Source organism: Scomber scombrus, chromosome 22 (assembly GCF_963691925.1).
Source record: "Scomber scombrus chromosome 22, fScoSco1.1, whole genome shotgun sequence".
Lineage (NCBI taxonomy): Eukaryota > Metazoa > Chordata > Actinopteri > Scombriformes > Scombridae > Scomber > Scomber scombrus.
Genome location: NC_084991.1, coordinates 4,439,595 through 4,466,561, shown reverse-complemented (window position 1 = coordinate 4,466,561; position 26,967 = coordinate 4,439,595). Strand labels below are relative to the sequence as shown.

The window sequence follows — 26,967 nt, the reverse complement described above, 5'->3', positions numbered from 1 at the left end:
TGGTGGAGACCAAAACGGAGCTAGAAACAAAGTAGGACTTTAACTAATCAAGTGGACAGAAACACAACTCTAAAGTTAGGATAAAATGAATATGATTGCTATATTGCTTTTATCACAGTGAAAACGTAAAATCAAGTCAAGTCATCAGGCTGATTTCCATTGGCCTATGAGGTATGTTTTTGTCTGCATTAACTATTAAGTAGCTTTCCAGCTTTAGCACCCATGTTCTCCAGCTAACTTTCTCTATTAATCGGCAGGTAGGTAGACAGAAAGTTTCCTACTGTTGCTGGACAGGAGCGTTAATGAGCATGGTTCTTGTGTATAACTGCAGAGTGATCATTCATGGATAGTTCATCATGGGCTAGCAGGACCCTGGGCAAACCAGCCATCCTATAACTCCTAAAAAAAAATTTGTTTTGCTATGTCATGAAAAAGATAGCAACCACATTATACCAAATGGTGGCAAAGTATTTCAGACCAGCCACTGTCCATCAGTGTGAGTGTATAAACAGAGTCCCCACACACCTGTCTGCAGAGGCGTCTGGATCCACACTGACCCCCTTACACTGTCATAACATTTGCATTCCAACATACAACACGTCTCAGGGTCGAGCTTTATGTAACAACTACATACTGATATGTACTCTATCGCCAACCCATGTCTGGGCATGTACTTTGGACTGAAACACCTGTTGGACATAAATGCACATACTGTATGCACATTTGACATCGTTGGAATGTAGCTGATATTCATATTGAGAGGAACTGGCAAGGATTGAAACAGCAGATCACTTTTTCAGCTACACTAAACATGCACCAAGTCCTGAAAGTGTAACTAAAAGATTCTCGCGTTGCTCATTCACATTGATATGAATAAAAGGAATGGGTTTTTTTTTTTTTTTTGCGTCACCTGTGTACTCATGCATCCAGAACACTGACCCACATGTAAAAACTAGTGCCAATGCCTTCATCTGTAAAATTCCATGCCCACTCTTTATAACGCAGGTTTTTCTTTCATACGTTTGAAGTGTCAAGCCTGACTGGAGAAGATCACTCCGATGACATCATCAGTGTTATTTTGTTGGACAACCTAGATAAAAGGTTGAAATTTAAGCTAGTAGTAAAGCTACTGTAACTATGAAGGAATGATTAAATAAGAGTGTAGCTCATTAGTCGGTTAGCTACGGTTAGATACGTTGTCTCTACATATCAGTGACTCACTCGGTGTAGATATACAGAACAGTGTGCACTCCAGTTATCGGTCAGCTGACAACAGTTTGGGCTGTAACGCTAAGATAACTGAAGGACTAGAGATTTGTTTCAAGGCTCTCGGTTGCTCTGCTGCTACTCAGCTGCTGGCTTGGCACTCACATTAATTATTACTGCAACAAGGAACCAGTTGCTCAATGACACTTTTACAGTGCGTACTGCTGTTACAGTGAATGAACCTTGAGATACTGCACTGTAGTAAAGCTGATCCAAGCAACTAGACTTACAGTACATCGAAAACCAGGATTCACCTTTGTCTAACTACTTTTCTCAACCTTCCTTTTGTACCTCTACATAAGTTATCGGCTTCCTACATTTGCCAGTATCCTTTTTGACCAGCACAGCATTGAATTCAGTAGCCTGCCTGTAAAAAGAGTAGTTGTAATAATGATGGTGACACATTTCAAAGTCATGAAAAGGTTAAGGGTACCCCGCATTCAAAAACCATCACTTTCCTGCAACTGCGGGTGTAAAAATCTGCTTTTCCTGCAGAGGATGTCTGAACATTGGAGCCAAATCATGTCAAAGGTGCTGTTTGTCTTTGAAGGGACTGACGTAGTTCATATTGACACTTACAATAACAGAACATTTCTGCTATCAGAATCCACTGTAACGGTTCAAGAAATATTGTCTACACTATGACATTTAAAGTATCTACTGCAGTCAGTGTCATAAAATGTGATCAAAACATTGCATTGCCAAGAGTGAGCTTTTCTCCTGAAGTTGTGATTCACTCAGATGAGACTAAGTACCCTTTAAAAGGTTGCAAAACTTTCTATGACATTACAGTAGATTAATCCCAGCAGGTCAGGGCTGAATATCCCTCTGACTGGGTGTCTGGGATAGTCTCTCCCCGTCCACAGACATATGCATGAATGTTAACAGGCAAGTGAGCAAATCCTTTGTGGGATTCATGAAACGTGTTGACAGCTGAGTCAGTTCTTACTCACCTGTGTATGTTGATTTTTAGATGCAGGTCAGGCAATTTTCAGTTAACATAAGGAAACACTCCAATACACCAAACCAACAAGACATAGCATTTTTTTGGGTAATGTTAAACTTAGACAAAAAAAAGAAAAGAAACAAAATAAGGAATGGAAAATGCCACCTAAGGAATATCTTATTTTCAAATGTGCACAGTGGGGTTACAGATACAGAAGAGTGCAAAACATGGCAAGAGATCACAAGTGCAATGAAAGCTGTACGTGCAAAAGAAATAACTCTCAGTGAAATAAAAAAAATAAAAAAAAGTTTGATTTGAAATGAAACACCACGAAAACGAATGTCTGCTGCCAGACATACTATGGCAGCCACAGGAGGAAGCCAGGAAACTGTCAAGACAACAGACACGGATGAGCGCATTTGGAGCCATCATTGGAGAGGTTTCTCTGTCGGGGGTGCACTCTGATATTCCACTAGACAGAGACCTACCACAGCCAGGAAACATCTCATCAGTCACCAGACAGCATACCCCAGGATCAACTAGCAAGATCTGAATCACAATCCACATTTTGAATCTTTAAAAGGTATTTAATTAAGTTGATGGCTTCATTTGACTCCATATTACACCATTTACCATGCCCATTTTTGTTTTAAGCTTTATGCTCATATGAAATCATTGTTTAATGCATATCTCTTCATATCTCTTGAGCATGGATAACAAACTGAGTACTCGTGTAATTTCATTTTATCAACTATCACTGTTGCCCTTTGCCCCAGTTAAATTCTTGACCTCCTTTCAGGAATCACGTTCTCAAGTTATTCTGTGTCTAGGTGATTTTGCAGAGACAGGAATATGGAAGTGAGTCAGTGGCTTGAGCAAGAACGTGTTACTGTACCTGGCAGCGGTGGGAGGGCGGGAATTTAACAAGAGAAAGAGGTTAGTGTCCTTGGTGAATAACAGGGCAGTTATACGGATCCAAGCAAGCCTCAAACACCTACAGAGAAGTTCACATTCAAATATTCATACAAGAACTATTGGAGATGGCTGCATGTAGACTCACTGTAGACAATACAAACAGAAGTACACATCGACAAGAACAGACAAGGATTCCTGTTGTCATTTTTCATTTATTTTGAATGTACACAGAGACAGAACAGGCTGTGGTTGTAATAATACACCACCACAGGAGGCATATGCGTTTTGACCATCATAAGCTTTTAACATCATTTACAGTGATGCCTGTTTTAAACTTGGACTTGTGGGTGGAACTTACATGTTACACATGTCAAAAATTCCACCTGAGGGAAGGTTGGAAACGAATATGGTATACATGTCACAAATTCCAAGAGGGAAGGTTTCAGGCAGCTCATGTTAGGGGAAAATGAGACATGACGCTGTGATCATACGTTTTGTCTCCATGCTCTGAGTGCCTCGGGGAGGTAACCGCCTGCCCCACATCCCTGCAGCTGTACAGTGATTGACTGTAATAGCGTGGTGTAAATTTAGACATTCAGTAGGTTCACAGCTTTTAAGGGTCAGAGGGATTGATGCATTTCTAAGGACGTATTTACAGCCTGCCAAAACAGCTTCATTACATAACACTTATTAGGGAAGCATCAGGAGAATGTACAGTTTGGTGGGAAAGACCAAGGAATAAATTGAAAAAACAGTGGTTTTGATATGGAGCAGTTATATAGGGTGTTATTCCATATTTTTTATTATTGTCAGCAAATCCCAGGAAAGACAAAAAGCCAGCAATGTGTTAGCTCATCTATTAATAGTTTTTCTACCCTGTCTCACAATATCCCAAGCCCATTGGGTCCCACTGAAGTCATTAATCTTTTAAAAGTTTCACTTTTGAAAAAAAGGACAGTTTCCTTAAAACAGCTGTAGTTTTTAGTAAATGTTACTCAAACAGAATTAAGAATACCGTCATGGGGACTATTTTCAGTTGCGGATTTACACACATTTGGTGCTCCAGTGAGGATTTACAGCAGCAAACACTCCTTGAGCATCTACTTCAGAGGTAAAACAGAAGAATTGGTGTATCTGTTTCCTGTGAATCCCTTATGCATTGAACATAGAACATCAACATAGTTTATCAAGATGGAAAACATGACAGTTGCCCAAACCGGAAACCAAAACATCTTGATCACAGATCACAGAAAATTTAAATACACATCAAATACATTTTTCCCCAAATTGATTTCTGACATTTTAAGCAGTTCTTTTCAGTTGATATACACTGCCTGGCCAAAAACAAAGTCGGCACCAAAAAAAAAAGCCACACACTTTCGTTGGATCGCCTTTAGCTTTGATTACGGCACGCATTCACTGTGGCATTGTTTCTATAAGCTTCTGCAATGTCACAAGATTTATTTCCGTCCAATGTTGCATTAATTTTTCACCAAGATCTTGTATTGATGATGGGAGAGTCGGACCACTGCGCAAAGCCTTCTCCAGCACATCCCAAAGATTCTCAATGGGGTTAAAGTCTGGACTCTGTGGTGGCCAATCCATGTTTGAAAATGATGTCTCATGCTCCCTGAACCACTCTTTCACAATTTGAGCCCGATGAATCCTGGCATTGTCATTTTGGAATATGCCATCACTCTGGAACAGGGTAAATCTGGACTCATCAGACCACATGACCTTCTTCCATTGCTCCAGAGTCCAATCTTTATGCGCCCTAGCAAATTGAAGCCTTTTATTCCGTTTAGCCTCATTGATTAGTGGTTTTCTTAAGGCTACACAGCTGTTCAGTCCCAATCCCTTGAGTTCCCTTCGCATTGTGCGTGTGGAAATGCTCTTACTTTCACTATTAGCCCTGAGTTCTACTGTTGTTTTTCTACGATTTGATTTCACCAAACGTTTAAGTTTGGTTTCATACGGGCATGCACAGGCATATTCCAAGATGACAATGCCAGGATTCATCGGGCTCAAATTGTGAAAGAGTGGTTTTGGGAGCACGAGTGATAAGTTTTAGTGTTTTTAAGTTTTTAAGTTACTTTAAAATTGGGTGTGGCGTCATGATTAACAGTTGTGATTGACAGCCGCTATCAAACCTCCGTAAGATACTGCAGACCAGCTGAGTTACCACAGTAGTTTCTGATGAAAGACGCAAACGATTCACGACCACCTGTAGCTGCTAGTTATTGGCTGGTTTTGTCTGGTTTCCCTCTATTGTGACTAAAATAGCTGTAGTTTTTTGTAGATGTTACTCAATAGTATCAAAAATGTACTCAGCTTTCGGTGGTGGAACAATCATCTATCAAGTTAAGAGGATATGTCCCATGGGCTGTTATCCCACCTCCCCGACTCTATTGGGCAGGCTCAGGTTGAACATGACATTACACAAGCAGGATGGCAGCTCTTTAAAACACGATACTTTAGCTATACTTTTGTGTGGAGTCTGTGGTTGAAGGAAATTTGAATAGCAACTATTATAAAGAGGTAATTACAGAATATAAATACACTGAAATGTTAAAAATTGAGAGCAATTCATTGTGTCAAAAATTGGGTTTAATTTCATGAAATCTTTAAAGACTATAATTTAAATTTTTAGGAGTTTTGTATATCGTTAAAGGAGAAATCTGATTGATTTTGAAACAAAAATCAGTATTAGCTGTTAGGTAGCTTAGCATTCCATTATTTTGTGGCTTAGCAGAGCAAAGATTACGTAACATACAGACTATTTTCGGTCTGTGCTTCTAAGCTGTTTCCACACTGTTGGGCTCAGGAATGGAGATGCATGAATTGGGTAAACATTTGACCTTACCAGCTGTAACTAGTCATCCTGGGGTCCACACCAGGGCTCTATTTCAAACAGGGGCCTCAGATGCCCGAGGCTCTCTGCAAGCTCTGGGTTCGCTGTATGTCGATTGGTTTGGTGGAAATCATGAAGCGTCCAAAGAAGGGGAAAAAAAGGATTCCATAGCAAAAGATGTTACATTAAAAAGAGAACTGATGTACATCTGTGAAAATGTCAAAAATTAAGGTGACGCCATGGATGAAATGTGTAATGTAATGAAAGACGCGAAAGAGGCCATCGAGTGAAACTATACGCTTTGAGACAAGAAATTCAGGAGCTAAAGAGTATGCTACATGACAAAACCTTGAATGACAGGTGTAATGAAATCAAAACGGAGCATGTAGCTGCAAGCAAACAAAATTAGGCGCTGTGCCCAGAATTTGAGGAGCTCTGCAAAAAGCTCCAACATGAACATGCTCTTGAGGTGTGTGGTGCAATGAAGGAGGCAACTGAGGTCATGAGGCTCCAGAATGACACCCAATGAGAAGCAGGAGCTTAAGGAGCATCAAAATATAAAAGCAAAAGCATTGAGATGCGATTAGAGCGCAAAATGGTGAAGTAAAGAGCTCTGGAATATGGAGACTCTGTAGAAGATTAATGATGGAATAAAAGTGTCACAAGAGGCCGTGTTGGAAATAACATTTTACAAAAGAACGTGTTACTGTAATTCAACTACTTTTTGCGGTAACTAGTAAAGTAACTTTTTCATATTAATAATTCAGTACATTTAAATGGACTCATTACTCATTGCTTCATGTGAAAAAAGTGCACAGCTGCAGAGGATAGCAGAGAAACACAAACACAACACAAACACAACATCATCCGACCTTATCATGTGTCAGACAGCAGTGTAAAGTCCACGTCATTGTCACCAACTCGTGGTGAAACATAAGCCTGGTCTCTGGAGATATACCCACGGACGTATAAAGAGAACTGGATACAGTGTTGGAGTCAGGCCCGTTCATTCCTATGAAAGTTACTCATTGGCGCATGAAGCCAAAAAAGTTCAGCTTCTGGGTTTTAAAATGACCCAGATCTTTCAGATCACTGGGCCCATAGAGCAGGTACGCTAGCGACTTCCACTGGCCAAACCGACTACTTTCGGTTAAGCCCTCCAACTAACTTGAATGGAAACAAAACAATTCAATCATGTGGCTCTTCTAGATTTTCCAAATGTGATCGAACCAAATAGATCTGATAGTGAAACGAGTCATTTACAGACCTCTCTTTCACAATCGCAATAGCATCATGTGACATTGTAATGACACAGTTTGGCCACTATGTCAAATTGGCTTCAAAGCCCGGTGATGTTCCCGGGGGCTTGGTTATACTATATATTAGGGCTGTCAGCGCTAACACGTTGATCACGATATGATTAAGGACCAATCATAACGCGCTATATTTTTGAAGTAGACGTTGTGTTACCTCACTTCTTTAGATTTGAAATAAATCTAAAAGTCAAATTCATAAAGTAACTTTCTTTGCATTCATTTGATTTTCAATGAAGATACATTTAATTGCTTGACATTGTTAATATGGACTTAAAAACTGTTAAGCATGCCATAAAAAAATGTGAATAATCATGATTAATTATTGAAATTCAGCGATTATTTGCAGTTTTTAAAAAAAATATCGTTTGACAGCCCTAATATATATGTATATAACATTATAACATTATAAATATATTTTTTTTAAATAATAATTTTAAGTTCTAGATCTATGGTAAAACCCGGAGCTGGTCGAGTTGAGTTGTCTTTCTTTAATGTTTGTGAAGCTGGATTGAACTGAAGTGATTTAGGCTGTACCTAGTTACTAATTTTCAGTTACTTTCCCAACACTGGCCTTGAACCAGCAAAATGAAGCACTGTGACAACAACTCCAGGGGCTCTACCAAGAGTACGTGTTGGGAAAGCCGTTCTCATATAGAACTGATAAGCATACAAAATGACAATATTCAACAAGGTCAGGATATAAAGTAATGAAAGCAGAAGAAGAGTTTCTCTTGGCAAGAAATAAGGTGCTTCTTAAGAAAGCATTCAGAGAGTTCTACTTAAAGTGTCAGAATAAACAAAATGACAGGAATAATATAATAAACAAAGAGGACAGAGCCTTGAACCAACAAACTCTCACATGGGAATTCAAGGTTTAAGAAGCCTATGACAGACTCCAAAGTGAGAATGTGTTGGAGGTCACGTATCATTCAGAGTGAGATGTGATGTGGGCTGGCAATATGACGCCCTTCTGTGAGAGGTTCAGGAGCTCAATAAAAATCGAAAAAATGAAAATGCTTGGAATGGACTAAATTAACTAAAGTAATGGGCTTAAGTAATATGTTAGTTTCAGGCTATGTGTCAACTTTAGTAAAGAAATGACATGTAGGACAAGTTGCTCGACTCTCAATACTTTTTGACTTTTCTGGTCTATTTTTCTCAAGTCCAAGCTCAATGGTTCCTACTGATAAATAAATGACTAAAACATGGGGACATACTACACAAAAATGTAGTTTCATTTTCTGCAGGTGACCACTGGAGTTTTTAGTTTACTTAACATTGCATAGGATTTGCTGCCAATAATACAATCACCAGACTTGTGGTATCTGTGGGTGTGTGTGTGTGTGTGTGTGTGTGTGTCTCTAAAGTTCAGAGTGGATAAGTTGACAGACCAGAGGAAACTAATCTGTGGAAAACCTGTCAGGCGGGCAGTGATGTCACACAATCTGGTGTCTCCATAACGCAAAGAAGAACGTGACTCCACACCATGCTCCACACACACACACACACCCACCCATATCCAAATCCACCTAGACACACACACACACACACACACACACACACACAAGCACGCACACACGCACACACGCACACACACACACACGCACACACACACACACACACACACACACGCACACACACACACACACACACACACACACACACACACACACACACACACAGCCTCTGCTCCTCCTGGTCTGTTTGCCAGCTGTGAAGCTGTGAAGCAGCATACGTGCAGTCTCACACATAGCCTCCTCACAGACCACAACCTTTTTCTCGCACTGGTTATTAGCAGAAAACCTGGATTACTGGATTCTCTGCTATGTCTATGGTGACTTGTGTAAAACCAAACCAAAATGTATTCAGTGCCATTGTCAAAGTTCAGAACTTTCAAGTATTTGTCTTCTTATATATTCTTTACAACGTGACATCACTGTTAGGTGTGGTTATAGGCACAAAAGTGCATTTGTTTGAACACACCCATCAGTAATGCAAGGTGCAGTCACTTTAACAGCCACTGCTTGCATAGCCAGCTCATCCAAACACAACACATCCCATGATTACAGCATATAGAACACAAGCTATACTGTATTGATGGTCTCAGCTCTACCTCCATATATAAAAATCCTTTAATAATTGGAGTAGCCATGTATTACTATACAGATAAGAAATAAAAATAATAAATGGACTGTACTTATATAGTGCTTTTCTAGTCTTTTTGACCGCTTTTACACTCTATGTCACATTCATCCATTCACACACACATTCACACACTGATGACAGGGGCTACTACGCAGAATGCCAACCTGCTCATCAGAGGGAAACTAACCATTCACACACCAATGGTGCAGCCATCGGGAACAATTTGGGGTTAAGTATCTTGCCCACGGACACATCAACATATGGACTGGAGAAGCAGGGAATCGACGATGGATCTACCTCCTGAGCCACAGTCACCACAGTATTTATTTATTGAATACAAGAACAATTCTTTAACTCTAAAATGTGCAATGATCTGCTGTACATGGTTAGGGCAACTTCAGTAGATATAGTATATTGCCTTGTATTGATAGAGCAAGGTGCATCTTTGGAATTGCACAAATATACTGTATATACATACAGATGGTGACAAATTAAAGGAAAAACCTGAATAAATGAGTGAAACACATAACAAATGCAGATGCTTCCACACAAGTGTACTGCATGGTACTATTAAGCAATCCAATCATGCTCTGTGTCATGTATACAAATTCTGATTAGGTCAAGTTTATTCTATTTTTGTATCAAGATGACAAGAAGAAAAGACTCAGGTGACTTTAAAAGAGGGTTCATTGTTGGCAGGAGATTCAGTCTCAAGGACTGCTACTGCTTCAGTAGGAACAGTGACTAAAGTGACATCTTTATTTAGATCAACACCGCACAGTTGATGACACAGTTGATATGTGAGGAAAACAGAACTCCTTCTCAGGTGACTGAGAATGTCAGTCCAGAACGTCGTCAGACTGTCAGCAAGAACAGTTCGTCGACAATTACATAGAGCGGGATATTATAGCAGGGTGGTAGTGCATAAACCCCTCATTACAAAGATGAATACACATTTGAGAGTTCAGTGGTGCAAAAACCACAGGCACTGGTCTACAGTGATGTGGAAAAAAGTGACATGGTCAGATGAGTCATCCTTCACCATATTCTCAACAAGTGGGCGACTGCATGTGTGGCACAAACCAAGAGAACACCAAGGCCTAAAGTGAGGGGATCTGGTGGCTCTATCATGTTGTGGGGGGCATTTTGCTTGCATGGTTTGGGTCCACTTGTCCCCTTAGAGGGAAGGGTCACTGCAAATCAATACAAAGTTGTTCAGAGTGATCATCATCACCTATGATGAAACATTTATATCCAGATGGGAGTGGTCTCTTGCAGGATAACAATGCCCACATCCATAAGGCATGAGGGATCACTGAATGAATTGGTGAGTATGAAAATATGTGAATTATATGCTATGTCCTTCACAATCACCAAATCTCAACCCAACTGAACAATTATGGGAGATTTTGGACCGACGTGTTAGACAGCGCTCTCCACCACCATCATCAAAACACCAAATGAAGGAATATCTTTTGGAAGAATAGTGTTCATCCCTCCAGTAGAGTTCACAGACTGTAGAATCAATGCCAAGGTACATTGAAGCTGTTCTAGCAGCACATGGTGGCTGAACACCTTATTAATACACTTTATGATGGTTTTTCCTTTAATTTGTCACCTGTCTGTACACAGGTATATACTGTGTATTTACCATCTATGTAAACAGTATAATTAATCCAATATATCAATTTCTTTGCAGATGACACAACCTTGTATGCATATTTACTTCTTCACCAACTCGATGTTTTGAGATTATAGTCTACTTTTAATATTCTTCAGACATCTCTGCAGAACTGTTAACTTGTACAAATTGCTGACAACACAAAATGTAATTTCATATTAGATCTTCCTGCTTTACATCCTGCTTTAATGATACTGATATTGAAGTTATTCAGTCTTATGAATATGTGGGTATTTTGTTACATAAATGTCTTACTTTTGAACCGCATGTGGAAACCAAACCAAACCTGAGTTTTTAATATCGGAACATGTTTGTCCTTTGAGAACAGGAAAACCATTCAACCATTGTGCGATCATTCACACAATGGTTGTGACTATGGAGATACAGTCACAAATGTTTTGTTTTGGGCAGGTGCAGTGACTTCTTGGAGTGTCTGTCTATGGTTGCCTGGTGACTTCATGATTATGACAAGACAGCAAGAAGTTAGAAAGTCAATTCATTTCTACACTTTGGTTTTTGCACAGATTATACAAACACATAACCAGAACCAGTTTAACTGTTCTCACCTTTTTCCTATATCTTTAAACTAAGCTGCTGCAGACTACAGCATCATGTGTATCCTACAGACATGAGAGTGTGGTTAGGGTTAGAGTTACATCTTATGTAACTGTTAGCAAGAAAGCACATAATGATATTTCACAAAATGTCACATTATGTCTGTTAGGGCCAGCTGAGCTTCATTTGATTGCTACAATGTACTAAAGCTTACCTTGGCCAGAGGACAGTCCTGAGAATCAGCCTGAAATGTCAGAAGTTGTTGAACTAAAAATTGACTTAATTGTATCGATAAGCTGATGGGTAAATGGGTAAAATACAAATTTCTTTAATAAATAATATTTTAACAGTTGCAGTGTCATGTTTACCTAAGGTTTCTGCCAGTTTGCTTTGGGATCAAAGTGGTGTGTCCGATAACACCACAACAAGCTGAATTTGAACTCTGACATCTTGATGACGTAAAACAACACACACCACCGCCTCGGATGAATTCAGTGTAAGCTCCAAACGTCAGAGAACACTTCATCCGATTCCAAGTGGGGTGCAGGGGAGTGATAGTTTAAACTCACAACACGTGCACTCACACAGTCATACATACACACACACACACACACAAAATCACGCACACAGAAACACGCACACACACACACACACACACACACACACACACACACACACACACACACACACACACACACACACAGTTAAGTACCTGTGACCTTAAACCTAGATTTCTAGATGGCTGTTCAAACCAGTTTGCCTATGACGCAGCACTTAAATAACATAACTCCTAAAATAATAAACATTTTTAGAGAGAACATCCACTCCCACAACTAATTAGAGGAGTACAAGGAGTACTACGTCATAACCTTTTATTTTATTTTTATTTTTTATTGGCCCTTTATAATTGCAGCTCAGTACACATGCCAAATATAATATTGCATGCAGAGAATACTCTATATTTGACAAGGAATTCAATTTAGGGATATAAGTTCCCAGGCAATACAGCAGAACACTAAGCATGATTTGAGAACATAATTTCAGTTCACAGAGCTGGGGACTGACTGTACAGACTACCACTGTGTGTTTGCTTGAGTTTGAAAAGGAAGGTTTCCTTTGAATTAAAAGTGATAGTAACAGTGACCTGTAACTCCATATGCTAGTAATAATTGCTGTCTCACACAATATGTTCCTCAAATATCATTACTGATGATGAATGAGACACTGATGTAATGTTGTGGTTGCCAACAAATTTCCAGCTTCAGGTCCGAATAAAAACATAGGGAACGACTAATGTGGAGTCTTTGACCCTTTTAGTATGACACAATCAAAGAATAGCGATGTGGCATCTGGGATGTCCCTCGACTAGTCTAGTATGTCAGAATATTTTGTATTATCATGCCTAATTTGGCAATTGCTTAGGATGGATTCCTTGACATTGACCTACAGGTATAGGATGACATAGTGCTTTCTGGTGCACATATGTAAACATGGTGAAGAGAAAGAGGGATGCTGCTGTTGCTAATGTCTGGTGGAACAAAGGAATTAAGGAGAGGTTCTTTGAGCAGTCGTATCTTGCCTTTTTTACATTTCCTTAACGGAGTCAAAAAAGATCAATGTTGGCAAGAAACAGCGCAAATGCTTTCACTTTTCATAGGCGGTGGTCCAGGAAAACAACTGGAACTGTTTACTTGATTTCAGTCATAGTGAAACCACCTGATATTAATTTTTGTAACTTCATTTACCAGAATACACAGTTACAAAATCCCAATAATTTTTTTCTTCACAAGACCTTCAGTGAACCTTTTAGAGGTATTTTAGTGGTCTTTTCTATCTTGTTTTACTTTCCTAATCCTGATCAGTTAGCCTTGCAAGCACCTGCCCTGTCTGTTTTCGTGGTGTTTTAACTGTCTGCTGTCACTGAAGTTTGTATGTATGTATCTGTTTGAATGTTGAGATGCCTTCTCCTGAAACTGTAACCAAATATACCTTTGGGTATTAATAAAGTTACCTTGACCTTGACCTTGAACCTGGTAGCTCCATTTATGTAATGTTCTTGACATGTTAATACATGCATTACCCCAAGTTCTCTTTTTAATGATAGACAGCCCCAACTGTCCTCTTCATGACACCCAAGAATTGGTCCACAATCATTTTTTTTCTTCTTCTTTTTCTCTTCAGAACACAAGACCCCCAGCATCACATACAGTGATTCTGAAGCCATCATTGACAGTGTCTCGACCCTCCTTCCCAACAACCTATGAACTCGAGCAAGGTTGTGAAAGGCAGCATGCGATGATTGGTCAGGGTCATACTAGTAGTGTTGCCAGTCTCCTAGCCAAGACACGGCAAGAATTTATGGCACCATGATTGCCTAAACTGACATGGTGACCCTTGTGAAAGACAACAAATATTTTGTAGCCTGGGGTTTTTCTGTAGTTATGAGAAACACATCAAAAAACAAACATTAAAATTCACCAGAATTAGCCAGAATTTGAACACAGTGATTTAGTTGTTTACATAATGACTCCTATTATGATTACTCTAATCAGTATGATTGATAGAGCAAATAATTAAGGGAGTGGAGGTTTTGGTCCAGCAACTTTGTACTGTGTTTCATCCTTCAAGCAAAAAGACCAACACCAATTCTCTGAGAGATTTATTCTGCTGACAGACTCTGTGGCCACTACTAAAGTCCAGCCAGTCTTCGCTTCAACTTGGATCACCTCAGAGATTTCTTCTTCCAGTTTTTTTATGAAGTCTTCAGCCTGTTTCTCTGTTGTTTTCTGTTTCTCTTCAATCATCTCAATAAGTTCAACCAGACATCTCTCAACAGACTTTATCAGATCATTGAAGACCTGCACACTGGCTGCTGTCTCTCTGTCTGCATCTTCCTTGCTGAGCTTCACTGACTGTTTGATCTGCTCAATCTTCAGTCGTCTCTCCTGGATCATCTGCTGAAATTTTGCCCCTGTCTTTCCCAAATTGGCCTTTGTTCCTTCATATTCTTCCTCCAACAACACAATGCATTTTGTGATCTGAACAATCTTGCAGAACAGTGCCAGAGGTCGATCATGTTTCATACACATTCTGTTTTCCAGTTTCTTCACAGGATCAATCAGCTTGTGTCTTTTCAGGTCTGGGATCCTCTGATGAGGCTCCAGGTGAGTCTCACAGTAGGAGGTCAGACACACCATGCAGGACTTCAAGGCCTTCAGTTTGGTTTCAGTGCAAACGTCACAGAGAATGTCTCCTGTCTTTGTTTGTTGTTGTTCTGACTTTATTTTGAACTGACTGTCTGAACTGACCAGCCATCTGAGATACAAATGTGTTGACCCTCAATTCAGGTTTTGTGTAAAAAAGTTCTTTACACATAGGACACTGACATGAGACATTAGTATTCCAGTGTTCTGTGATGCAGTTCTTGCAGAATCTGTGTCCACATGGTATGACCGACTGGATCAGTAAACACATCCAGACAGATGGAGCACAGAAACTGATCTCCAGAGAAGAGACTGCTGGCTGCCAACATGTCTAAGAACAAAAGTGAAAGCTTGAAATTAAAACAATGAGATAACAGAGTTCTGGGACTCTCTTAAATCGACAATATCACAATGTCTAAGAAACAAAAGTGAAAGTGTCATATAAAATCACTGAAATTACAGTGAATATTACAACATGGGTAAATCTCCTGTTCCGAGAAGGACTGGGCAATAATTCAGTTTATCTGGTAACAACATGTGAGAAAGAAAATATCTTGGAAGACAACTAATAGAAAACCTCACAATACCCTAACAGAAAAAACTACCATGTCAGACTTTTAGGCATTGTTGTCCTTTCATGAATGTTCTGCTGATTATGAATGTGCTGCCTTTTGATTACCATAATATACAATGAATATTATTAACTGTACTCACCGGTTGTCCAATGGGTCTGCTGTATATTTGACCTGAAGGCTTGAAGTTACTGTTATTTGCTTATTGAGGAGGTTTGTCGTCACTGTTGCTGTGCTGACACTTTGAGTTACTTTCAGTTTAATTAACTATAAAACATATGACTGTGAAATATTGCTCTATTTCCAGTGTTCATTCACTTATTCATGCAGGTCAGCCAGTTATGTTTTGTAGCCTCCTTAAAGTTTAAAGGGGATTTTTAAGGTAACACCAAGGTTACAAAATAAAATTTATTTTTTACATAAATATCAGCATTGGATTAAGAGTGGCGACTTGTGGTGAGATATCGGTATAAATGGAGAAAACAGATAAGAAGATAAAATGCAGTGGCAGTTAAATAGTTAAATACTAAAAACTGAAAGACACAAGTCATATCCTCATAGAACACTGTAACTTTTCAAAGTTACAGTGTTCTTGTTATATATTGTGTACATATAATCTATATAATACATACACATACATACTACATACATTTATATACAATTTATGAAATTTTTAACAGTGAGTGTCAAAGCAGTTTAACATTGATTTTAAAAGCTCATGCTATATTTTATCTGAACTTAAGATAACCCTGGGAATAATTAACATGGACATGATGCTCACTGCTAGAGATTATGAAGTCCACGCATGTTTTAAAGCTACTTGTTGATTAATATATTACAGAATGAATGAATGCAAACCGACAGCTGCCTGGGAAGTAAGAAAAATACATTCAAAAATATGAATCACTGCAGCATGGCTTGCAAATGCAGTTAGCAAAAATGTCGAGTATTCATATGTAGCAGAACTGCAAAAGCATCAGTTTAGTCTTTTAAAAGCAAATTCAAGCTGATAATCAGTGTCACTGAGAATCTTTACATTGTATGATTTCTCAGTGCTGCGTGTATGAGCTCTATGACTGCGTGGTCTCTCTGTGTGAAGTTGTATGAGTAGCTGAGCTCATCCAGACAATAGAGATTGGAGCTGCTGATTTTACAGTGAACTGCAGCTGATGCAGAACATTTCCGTTGCAAGCAGTTCTTCAGAGCCTTTAGTGGGGATTTCAAGAACAATCCTGACCCCTGATGGCCATGATGGAGAATTACAGCTCATGACAGTAATAGCCAGGGTTAGAAGAGGGGTTCAAATTCTTGAGTAAAAGTAACAATATTGCAATGTAAAACAATTCATTGCAAGCAAAAGTCCTGCGTTTAAAAAAAAAAAAAAGTAAGTTAAAAGCTCATAAGTATTATGTATCAACAATAGTGTGATTATTGGTTCATTGATTAACATTTCAAGGCTGTAGCATGTTAGTTACAGCTAATTTGAACTTGAACGTTCAATAACTTTATTGTCATCATGCAAGCACAAAAAAATCGCAACTGCATCAAACTCAGATGGTGCATTTGTATGTAAAACTGTACACATATACTTTACAGATATTAAAAAGAATAAATTAGACAGATCTAAAATATCAGCGATGAAGAGTGCAAGATCTAAGTAATATAATTACAAAATATAAGCAATGTAAAGTATAAAAAAGTATCAAAAATGTAATTAACTTTAAAATACAACAAAAATACAACTAACCAGTGTGAAAGTATCAGCATGTTGAATGGCACCTGTGTGGTTGTATAGAAATATGACCACTCTTGTGGCCATGACGGAGGCTTACAGCCCATGACAATAACCAGTTGTGGAAGTGTCCAGATTCTTAAGTAAAAGTAACAATATCGCAAAGTAAAAATGTTATTGCAAGCAAAAGTCCTGCATTTACTCATGCTAATGGCTTCTTTCAGAGTGATTATTGGTGCATTAATGTATTTACATATGAGCAACATGTTAATGCTGTAGCATGTCAGTTACAGATAATTTGAGCTTTTTATTTCAAGAATTGAAGAACTATATTGTCATTATGCAAGCACAAAGAAATCACAATTGCATCAATCTCAGATGGTGCATTTGTATATAAGACTTCACACATAGTTACTTTACAGATATTTACAAAGAATAAATAAGACAGAAATATAAAATATCAGTGATAAAAAGTGCAGAATCTAAGCAACATAAGTACAAAATATAAGCAATATAAAGTATATAAATGTAATTAACTAAAATATACCATAAGTGCTATACAAATATACTCTTCTTGTCTCATCTAATCAGTGTGATTGACAGGAGAGATGATCAGGGGGGCGGAGTTTTTACCACCATTATTAGTACGAGGACCAAAGATCAGGCAGAGTTCTTCCATTAATTTACATCCAGTAAAGGAGTAGATAAGAGCTGCAGCATCTACATTGTAGAAAGAGACCAGACGCTCTTCATAATCCACAAACACCCCCACCTTCTGAGGCTTTGACTTCAGAGAGAGAGGAACAAGGGTGTCATCAAAAGCTTTATAGTCACATCCATTTCTGAGACTTATAGTCCAAACGCCATTTGCAGGGCGTGGGTCAATGTTTCTCTTCCTGTTAATCGACACTCTAACCACTCCTAAAGTCCAATCAGTCTTGTCTTTAACTTGAACCTCATAGTAAAATTTTCCTGAAGAGAAACTTTGCTTTCCTATGACGGCCAAACCAGGAAAACATCTTTCTGGGTTGTCTGGAAGATTGTGTTTTACATCACCATGACTGACTTGTTTCCCATCATCAGACAGGATGAGATTAGGATGTGCTGAATCAGGATCAAGAGTCACATCCACTGCATACTGCTGGGCCCTCTTCAGCTCAACAGCAGCACACATGTTCTTCATCCTTATAGAGAGTGTCATCTCTAGCTGATTCACAGCTCTCCTTACAGTCTCTTTAAATGATGAGTGAACTCTGACCCCTGTCCAGTATTTGGTGGGTGGAGCAGGGTTCAGGGATGGGAAGCTTTGGAGGAGCTGGAGTTGGTCTTCAGTGAGTAAAAGATGCTCCACTTCAGCACTTGTCTTCATCAATGCAGATATTTCTTCTTCCAGTTCTTTGATGAAGCCTTCAGCTTGTTTCTCTGCTGTTTTGTGTTTCTCTTCAGTCAACTCAATAAGTTCAGCCAGACTTCTCTCAACAGACTTTATCAGATCATTGAAGACCTGCACACTGGCTGCTGTCTCTCTGTCTGCATCTTCCTTGCTGAGCTTCACTGACTGTTTGATCTGCTCAATCTTCAGTCGTCTCTCCTTGATCATCTGTGGAACTTCAGTCTTTTTCTTTACCAGCTCAGCATTCCTTCCTTCACATTCTTCTAACAAAGTAACAATATGATGAAGCTTGTGATCTGTCTCAGCACAGGAAAGACACACACACATCTGATCAGTCTTGCAGAACAGCTCCAGAGGTCGATCATGCTTCTTACACATTCTGTCTTCCAGGTTCTTCACAGGATCAATCAGCTTATGTCTGGTCATGCCTGTGATGTTCTGGTGAAGCTCCAGGTGAGTCTCACAGTAGGAGGTCAGACACACCAGGCAGGACTTCAGGGCCTTCAGTTTGGTTTCAGTGCAGACGTCACAAAGAACTTCTTCTGTCTTGGCTTGTTGTTGCTCTGAGCAGCTGCTGCTGGTTTTCATTACAGCTGACCGTCTGAACTGATCAGCCATCTCACATATGATTGTGTTGATGTGCAGTTCAGGTCTTGTGTTGAAAACCTTTTTACACATAGGACACTGACATTGTGTGTTAATATTCCAGTGTTCTGTGATGCAGTTCTTGCATAAGTTGTGTCCACATGGTATGGTGACTGGATGAGTGAACACATCCAGACAGATGGAGCACAGAAACTGATCTTCAGAGATGAGACTGCTGGCTGCCAACATGTCTAAGAACAGAAGTGAAAGAGTCAAATAAAAACACTGAAATCACAGACAATAGAACCAATCATTTACATTAACTTCTGGGTTAATGTCCCCTATGTCACGTATACAATTTAATGGTGAGAAAAACAACTGAGATATACCCTCAACTGAAAGTTGATCAGATGTTACTTTTTCTGAGCGGTGACTTCAATCAGCTGTTGGCTGAATCTGAGAGAGTTTATAACAATTGTGATTAAGAGTGAAACTTCTGAAGACATTTCAGTTGAGGCAGTATTCCTGAGTTAAATGTAATTAAAAATGATTTTTTTTTTGTTTTCCTTTTGAATTAATCCCTCATTACTATGCCAAAGAACTGAAGAGCAGCAGAAAGCGACATGCTGCAAAATAAACTATTGATGTGAAACAAAAACATTGCTGACATATCTGATGTTCTCTGAAATTAGATAGGTTGCCAAAGAGATGTCATTCTGCTAAACTTTATTGTATAACAGGAAAGGGATTCTTATAAATAGTCTAGATCCCTGATAAGAGATTATTTGCGTCATGGAGAGAGAGGCATTGCTCTAGCTGTTGTTCTGGTGAATTTCAGGAGGAAAAAGAGCTGCTCTGCTTGTCTGTGGGTACATCCTGTCTTCCAAACCCACGAGTGATCATGATGTCACGCACGTACCCAACATAAACAGCCTATTCCATCACCTGTGTGCAAGGTGATTGAACTTGAAGCATAAAAGGCAAGCTGGTGCACGAAAATGATCCAAATACTGACTCATATGCAACTATAAAATCTCAGCTCAATTCTCAGCAGTCACACCAAGCAGACTGGTGACCTCTGTCCATACAACCTTCTTTTTGTAGTGCATCTCTCTCTGCATAATTGTAAAATATATTGCTGTACAGTATGTGATGTGCAGAAACAGCCACAATAAGTTTATCTTCCATTGTTTGATGTGTTTCGTGCAGGAAGAAATTATTTGAAACATAGGTCGACACATCAGATGACTCTGTGTATTGATTGGCTGCAGGTTTTCTCTCGCTGCAAGTCATCGCACAAAGTTACTCTATTCCCAACTTTTTTGAGAACACAAGTGCAGCAAAAGTGTGGCCACCGCAGGTTTTCATAGAGACTGCATGGACGCTCATTGCAGGACTGTAAGCATTTTCTTTTTGAAAATTGTTAATAGGCACCAAAATAAATCATTACTACTAATAATAATATTTGCAGTAATCATACAATGCAGTAACATTTTAAATGCGCATGTGAACCATCCAAAACAAATTGGTCCTTATGAGTGCTCTGGGCATACCCCTGGATCTTCGCCCCTGCTGCGCAACGAGAAAGCGTGGAGAACATGATGGAGAAGTGTTTAGGTTTTTAAATGTGTGCGATTGTAACTCGTCCCACAGTTTTAGACTCTGACTAACAACCATAGATCAGTCCTGTTCAATACAATTTCACAAATATTTAAAAAAAAAAAAGACAACTTAAAACTGTCTTCCGGGTTTTTACCGATGACGCCACAAAACAAACATATTGTAAGAAAGCGACGCAGTACATAAAATAAACACATCAGACAGGTCGGACCATCGTGTTTAGTTATATATATTTAAACGGTACAGTTACAGCTGAAAATGACTACAGAAATAAACAGTATATACCGGAAGAGACTGCCGCCGGAAAAACTACCATGTCAGACCTTTTGATATTGTTTTTTTCTTGTGTGATTATTGTCTGATTTCATTTTAATTACTGTCTAAAGTACAATGAATGTTATCAGCTGTACTCACCGGCTGTACAGAGGCTCTGCAGTAAAGGTCTGGACTCACAGATGTAGGTTGGGATGAGGTGTGTGTGTCTTCACTGCTGCTGTATTGTGGACTTGAGTTACTTTCATTTCATTTGCGGTAAAATAAACTACTCCTCTCTTCTTATTTTTCATCCACTTCCTCACTTGTTTGTTTTGTAGCCTCCTCACAGTTTAGAGGTGATTATGGTGACTTTACTACAAGATGGACAGATTACATTTTACACTGGGTTTACAAAATTAAACTGATTTCCACATAAAATATCAGCATTTGATTAACAGTGGCATCTTAGATTAGATTAGATTAGGTTAGATTAGTGGAGAAAACACAAAAGAAGACGTAGCTGTAAAATATGCTTTTTGCATGTTACATTAAATACATAACTTGAGTTTTAAATAGTTACCATGTGTAATAGCAAAATCTTGCAATATAGAATATGAGTTTGAAGTAATTTTACTTTGATAGTTACAAGATGCAGATATTTCAGTTATGTTCATATTTTTATGCAGTTATTTAAAGTTTCATATTTAATACTAAGGTAATGATGCAGTTATAAAGCCCATCACAGAGGGAATAAGTCAGACTGGGCTTGTATCTCTCAGGTAATCTGTAAATATTAATGTATTGCATACTGTACCTGAGAGAGACTTCATTACCAGCTATAACTATACTGACATCCAGAATGATTATTTATGTGTACTGATCCACCTGATCAGTGGCTTTAAGTCACATGTAAATAAATATTACACATATCCAATGAAATGCAGTGGAGTAGAAGTCAAAATACTTCTGTGCTAAAATGTTTGATGATCTTATACAAATAAAAACACCTTCCAGTCTTTGATATCAAATGTTCAGCAATATTGATATAGAGTACTAGAAAATATCAGACATACACACAAACATGTTTCCCCCATTTGATTTAATTTGTTCATAATTTAAAGAAACATTGTACAATTATTAATTAGTCATAAAACATGTTAAAATCTAAACCCTTTTTATTTGTTGCTTTCATGATCAACAGTGATTTTTGAAAAACAGCTCATTCAATCAACGCTGTGTTTTAATTTTTTACAGAAAAAATAAATAAATAAATAAATACAGATTTGTACAGACATAAAAAAATGTACATAATACAGCAAGCAATAACTACGTTAATCATCATGTCAGTGAATCTTTCTTGAAAACTAAATGATTAGTCTAATGATTTTTTATTTATCATGTATTACCTTGTTATTGAAAGGTGCAATACAAATATACTCTTCTTGTCTCATCTAATCAGTGTGATTGACAGGAGAGATGATCAGGGGGGCGGAGTTTTTACCACCATCATTAGTACGAGGACCAAAGAGCAGGCAGAGTTCTTCCATTAATTTACATCTTGTAAAGGAGTAGATAAGAGCTGCAGCATCTACATTGTAGAAAGAGACCAGACCCTCTTCAAAATCCACAAACAACCCCACCTTCTGAGGCTTTGACTTCAGAGAGAGAGGAACCTGGTTATCTTCTAAAGCTGCATAGTCACATCCATTTCTCAAAGTTATAGTCCAGTAGCCATTTGCAGGGCACAGGTTGTCAAGTCTCTTCCTGTTAATCGACCGTCTTAACACTCCTAAAGTCCAGTCAGTCTTGTCTTTAACTTGAACCTCATAATAAAATCTTCCTGAACAGAAACTTTGCTTTCCTAAGACGGCCAAACCAGGAAAACATCTTTCTGGGTTGTCTGGAAGATTCTGTTTTACATCACAATGACTGACTTGTTTCCCATCATCAGACAGGATGAGATTAGGATGTGCTGTATCAGGATCAAGAGTCACATCCACTGCATACTGCTGGATCTTTTTCAGCACAACAGCAGCACACATGTTCTTCATCCTTGTAGAGAGTGTCTTCCCTAGCTGATTAACAGCTCTCCTCACAGTCTCTTTAAATGATGAGTGAACTCTGACCTTTGTCCAGTCTTTGCTGGGTGGAGTAGGGGTCAGGGATGGGAAGCTTTGGAGGAGCTGGAGGTGGTCTTCATTGTGTGAGAACTGCTCCACTTCAGCACTTCTCTTCATCAGCTCAGAGATTTCTTCTTCCAGTTCTTTTATGAAGCCTTCAGCCTGTTTCTCTGCTGTTTTCTGTTTCTCTTCAATCATCTCAATAAGTTCAGCCAGACTTCTCTCAACATACTTTATCAGATCATTGTAGACCTGCACACTGGCTGCTGTCTCTCTGTCTGCATCTTCCTTGCTGAGCTTCACTGACTGTTTGATCTGCTGAATCTTCAGTCGTCTCTCCTGGATTATCTGTGGAACTTCACACTCTGTCTTTATCAGCTCAGCTTTCTTCCCTTCACATTCTTCTATCAGAGTAACAATGTGATGGAGCTTGTGATCTGTCTCAGCACAGGAAAGACACACACACATCTGATCAGTCTTGCAGAACAGCTCCAGAGGTCGATCATGCTTCTTACACATTCTGTCTTCCAGGTTCTTCACAGGATCAATCAGCTTATGTCTGGTCATAACTGTGATTTTCTGGTGAAGGTCCAGGTGAGTCTCACAGTAGGAGGTCAGACACAACAGGCAGGACTTCACAGCCTTCAGTTTGGTTTCAGTGCAGACGTCACAAAGAACGTCTTCTTTCGTAGCTTGTTGTTGCTCTGAGCAGCTGCTTTTCATTACAGCTGACCGTCTGAACTGATCAGCCATCTCACATATGAATGTGTTGATGTGAAGCTCAGGTCTGGTGTTGAAAACCTTTTTACACATGGGACAATCATTTTGGACATTAGTATTCCAGTGTTCTGTGATGCAGTTCTTGCAGAAGTTGTGTCCACATGGTATGGTGACTGGATCAGTGAACACATCCAGACAGATGGAGCACAGAAACTGATCTTCAGAGAGGAGACTGCTGGCTGAAGACATGTCTAAAAACTGAACCAGACATTGAGAAAAATTAATCTTCAAAAGACAACACTTGTTAATGTGTAACTTGTTAATATATAAATAAAAGTGGAATAAGTGGAATAATAGGTTAATAGGTGAACTACCTCTTTAGCTACTTCTGAAGTGTAAAAGATTGTGTATGATGAGCTCAATAGTGTAATTAGCCAACTCTCACTTCTGGTTATCTGCTGTTTTAAATGTTATTTATTTAGAGCAATTGTAATACTACATTACAACTATATTAACTGGTAGTAAGATTGACACATGACTTTGACCTTTACCTTATATCTCAGTCTAAACACTGTTTTAAATCAGATCTATACATTAAAAAGCTTAACAATGGTGTTATTTATAGCAGTTCTGCTGAATTATATTAGATTGCACAAATCAGGTGTTGATATAAAATGACACCAGTACAGACAGGAAATGTTGAACCCAAACACATACAAATAACAGGAAAAAAAGTTACTGAAAATCACTTCCCATTTATTCACATGTTTGTCTTTTGATATTTGTCTTTGTTATTATATGCAGGATTACGTCTTTTATCAGATATCATCTCTAACAGGTCACTTTTAAGGAATGCATCTCAATTTCGTTGTGTGTTCTGCAATGACAATAAAGACATTCTATTCTATTCTATATTTTCCTGTTGTTCAAAATGTCTTTATAGATCAGACTGTTGATAGCTGACGCCATGCTGATAAAACATGTTGGCTTCCTCACTCTTCTGTTAGTTTGACTTTGCGAAAGTTTAAATATTCAACACAATCAGTCCCTTTTCTTTGTCTTTTCAGTGTAAGAGTATCTTGAACCGCAGTGGAAACATTTTTGGACAGTTTGTGCTACTAGTAGACAGTTAAAGTGAAACTGTACTTCACTGAAACTCTTCCAGCAGCCAATAAAAACAAAGAAACTGCCGTTGTTGTTCTTAAACACAGAAAATATGATGTACTGCACTCACCTGTGTGTATATGAGACTGGTGCAGGTCTTTTAAAAGTTTTGAAGAAGCCAGATCTCTTTCTTTTCTTTTCTCTCCACTAACTGTGAGATTTTTTAACTTTCATTTCCTCATTGTGACGCTGAAACACTCCCCCTGTTCTTCCAGTGTTGCTCCACCCTCACTGCACTCACATTATTAATCCATTTTACAACAGAAGGAACTCACACACTTACACACATTCACAGCAGAAGCTGCCCAGTACAACCACAGTCTAATCTGATGGAGCAGTTGGGGTTGAAGGTCTTGCTTAAGGGCATCTCCATGATGGTAATGAGGGAGGGGCAAGATTGTAATTATCAACCCTGAATTAAAGTAAATTCATCTAAAAGAAAACAGAGACCACCTTGAGAGTTTTGTTTTATAATTGTATTATCTGTCAGTCATGTTCTATATACACTTTGAACCTTGTACAACTTGCAATGGCAATATAGTGACAATGCAAATTTGATTTTGAACGATAAAAACAATTATGAAGCCCAAGCAAGTTTCAATACTACTTATTGAATTAGGAAAAGAGAATTCATTTTTAGCAGAGTTGAAAAATCACCAGTAAAATCTTTTAAGAGTAAATTCAAGCTGGAAATCAGTGTGGCTGGATATCTTTACAGCGTATGATTTCTCAGTGCTGCATGTGTGAGTTCTGTGACTTTTTCAATCAGTGCTGTGTGGTCACTCTGTCTGAAATTGTATGAGTTGCTGAGCTCATCCTGACAGAAGAATAGTGGTCAGAGCTGCTGGTTTAACAGCAAACTGCAGCTGATGCAGAACATTTCTGTTGCAAGCAGTTCATCAGATCCTTTAGTGGAGAGTTCCAGGACAATCATGCCCCCTGATGGCCATGATGGGGGCTTACAGCTAATGACAGTAATAACCATTGGTAGAAGAAGTGTACAGATTCTTAAGTAAAAGTAACAATATTGCAATGTAAAACAATGCATTGCAAACATAAGACCGGCATTTAAAACATTATTTTATTAAAAGCAAGTATTGCGTATCAACATATTTAAAGTATCAATAACGACAATACTCATGCTGAATGGCCCCTTTCAGAGTGATTATTGGTGCACTGATGTATTAACATGTGAGTTACATTTTAATGTTGTAGTATGTCGGGTACAGATAATTTGAGCTCTTTGATTCAACATTCAACAACTTTACTGTCATTATGCAAACAAAGAAATCGCAACTGCATCAAACTCAGATGGTGCATTTGTAGACAAATATATATACTTTACAAATATTTAAAAGAAAAAATAAGATATAAAAAAATCAGCAATAAAGAGTGCAGAATCTAAGCAATATAAGTAAAAAATATAAGCAATATAAAGTATAAATGTAATTAACTATAAAATACAACAAAAATAGAACTGACAGTAACAATGTGGTGTTTCCCTCATCTTTAAAATATCCCCACTGTTGAGCTCAGTCTTTACAGTCAGGTAGGCCTGTTTCATTCTCTCAGCCACACAGTTCTCTTGTAAATCTTCCTGACTGGCTCTTTGTGGTGAATTTGCTGCCTATTCTATCGATTGCACCAAAAGTCTCTGACGCATGTAACAAAGAAAACTATGTACCAGTAAAGCAATATTGCCTATGAAGCACACACTATACCATGATGTGCAGCCTATGTAATTGTAATATTAAAAAACAAAGAACAAAAATATTTTACATTTCTTATCAGGCGGGGGCTCACTGCCTCATTGGGGCTGTGGTGGTATACTTTAAGTTGATGATTAGTGTAATGCTTGATTTATTTGCCATGTATAGCATTACATTGTTATTGAGAGGTGCAGTACAAATAAACTCTTCTTGTCTCAT

General features: G+C 38.5%; 2 protein-coding genes across 2 annotated transcripts; both read right to left on the bottom strand.

Annotated features, from left to right (window-relative positions):
* Positions 1–17,181: 17,181 nt before the first annotated feature.
* On the bottom strand, positions 17,182–21,312 carry LOC134004521 (E3 ubiquitin-protein ligase TRIM39-like). Its single transcript, XM_062443830.1, has 2 exons — positions 21,195–21,312; positions 17,182–19,411 (listed from the first exon to the last, which is right to left on the bottom strand). Exon 2 carries the CDS (start codon positions 19,407–19,409, stop codon positions 17,766–17,768), a length of 1,644 nt encoding a protein of 547 aa, XP_062299814.1. The 5' UTR covers positions 19,410–19,411; positions 21,195–21,312; the 3' UTR covers positions 17,182–17,765.
* An 863-nt stretch (positions 21,313–22,175) lies between these two features.
* On the bottom strand, positions 22,176–23,968 carry LOC134004807 (zinc finger protein RFP-like). The gene has a single exon (XM_062444202.1). It carries the CDS (start codon positions 23,966–23,968, stop codon positions 22,487–22,489), a length of 1,482 nt encoding a protein of 493 aa, XP_062300186.1. The 3' UTR covers positions 22,176–22,486.
* Positions 23,969–26,967: the final 2,999 nt, after the last annotated feature.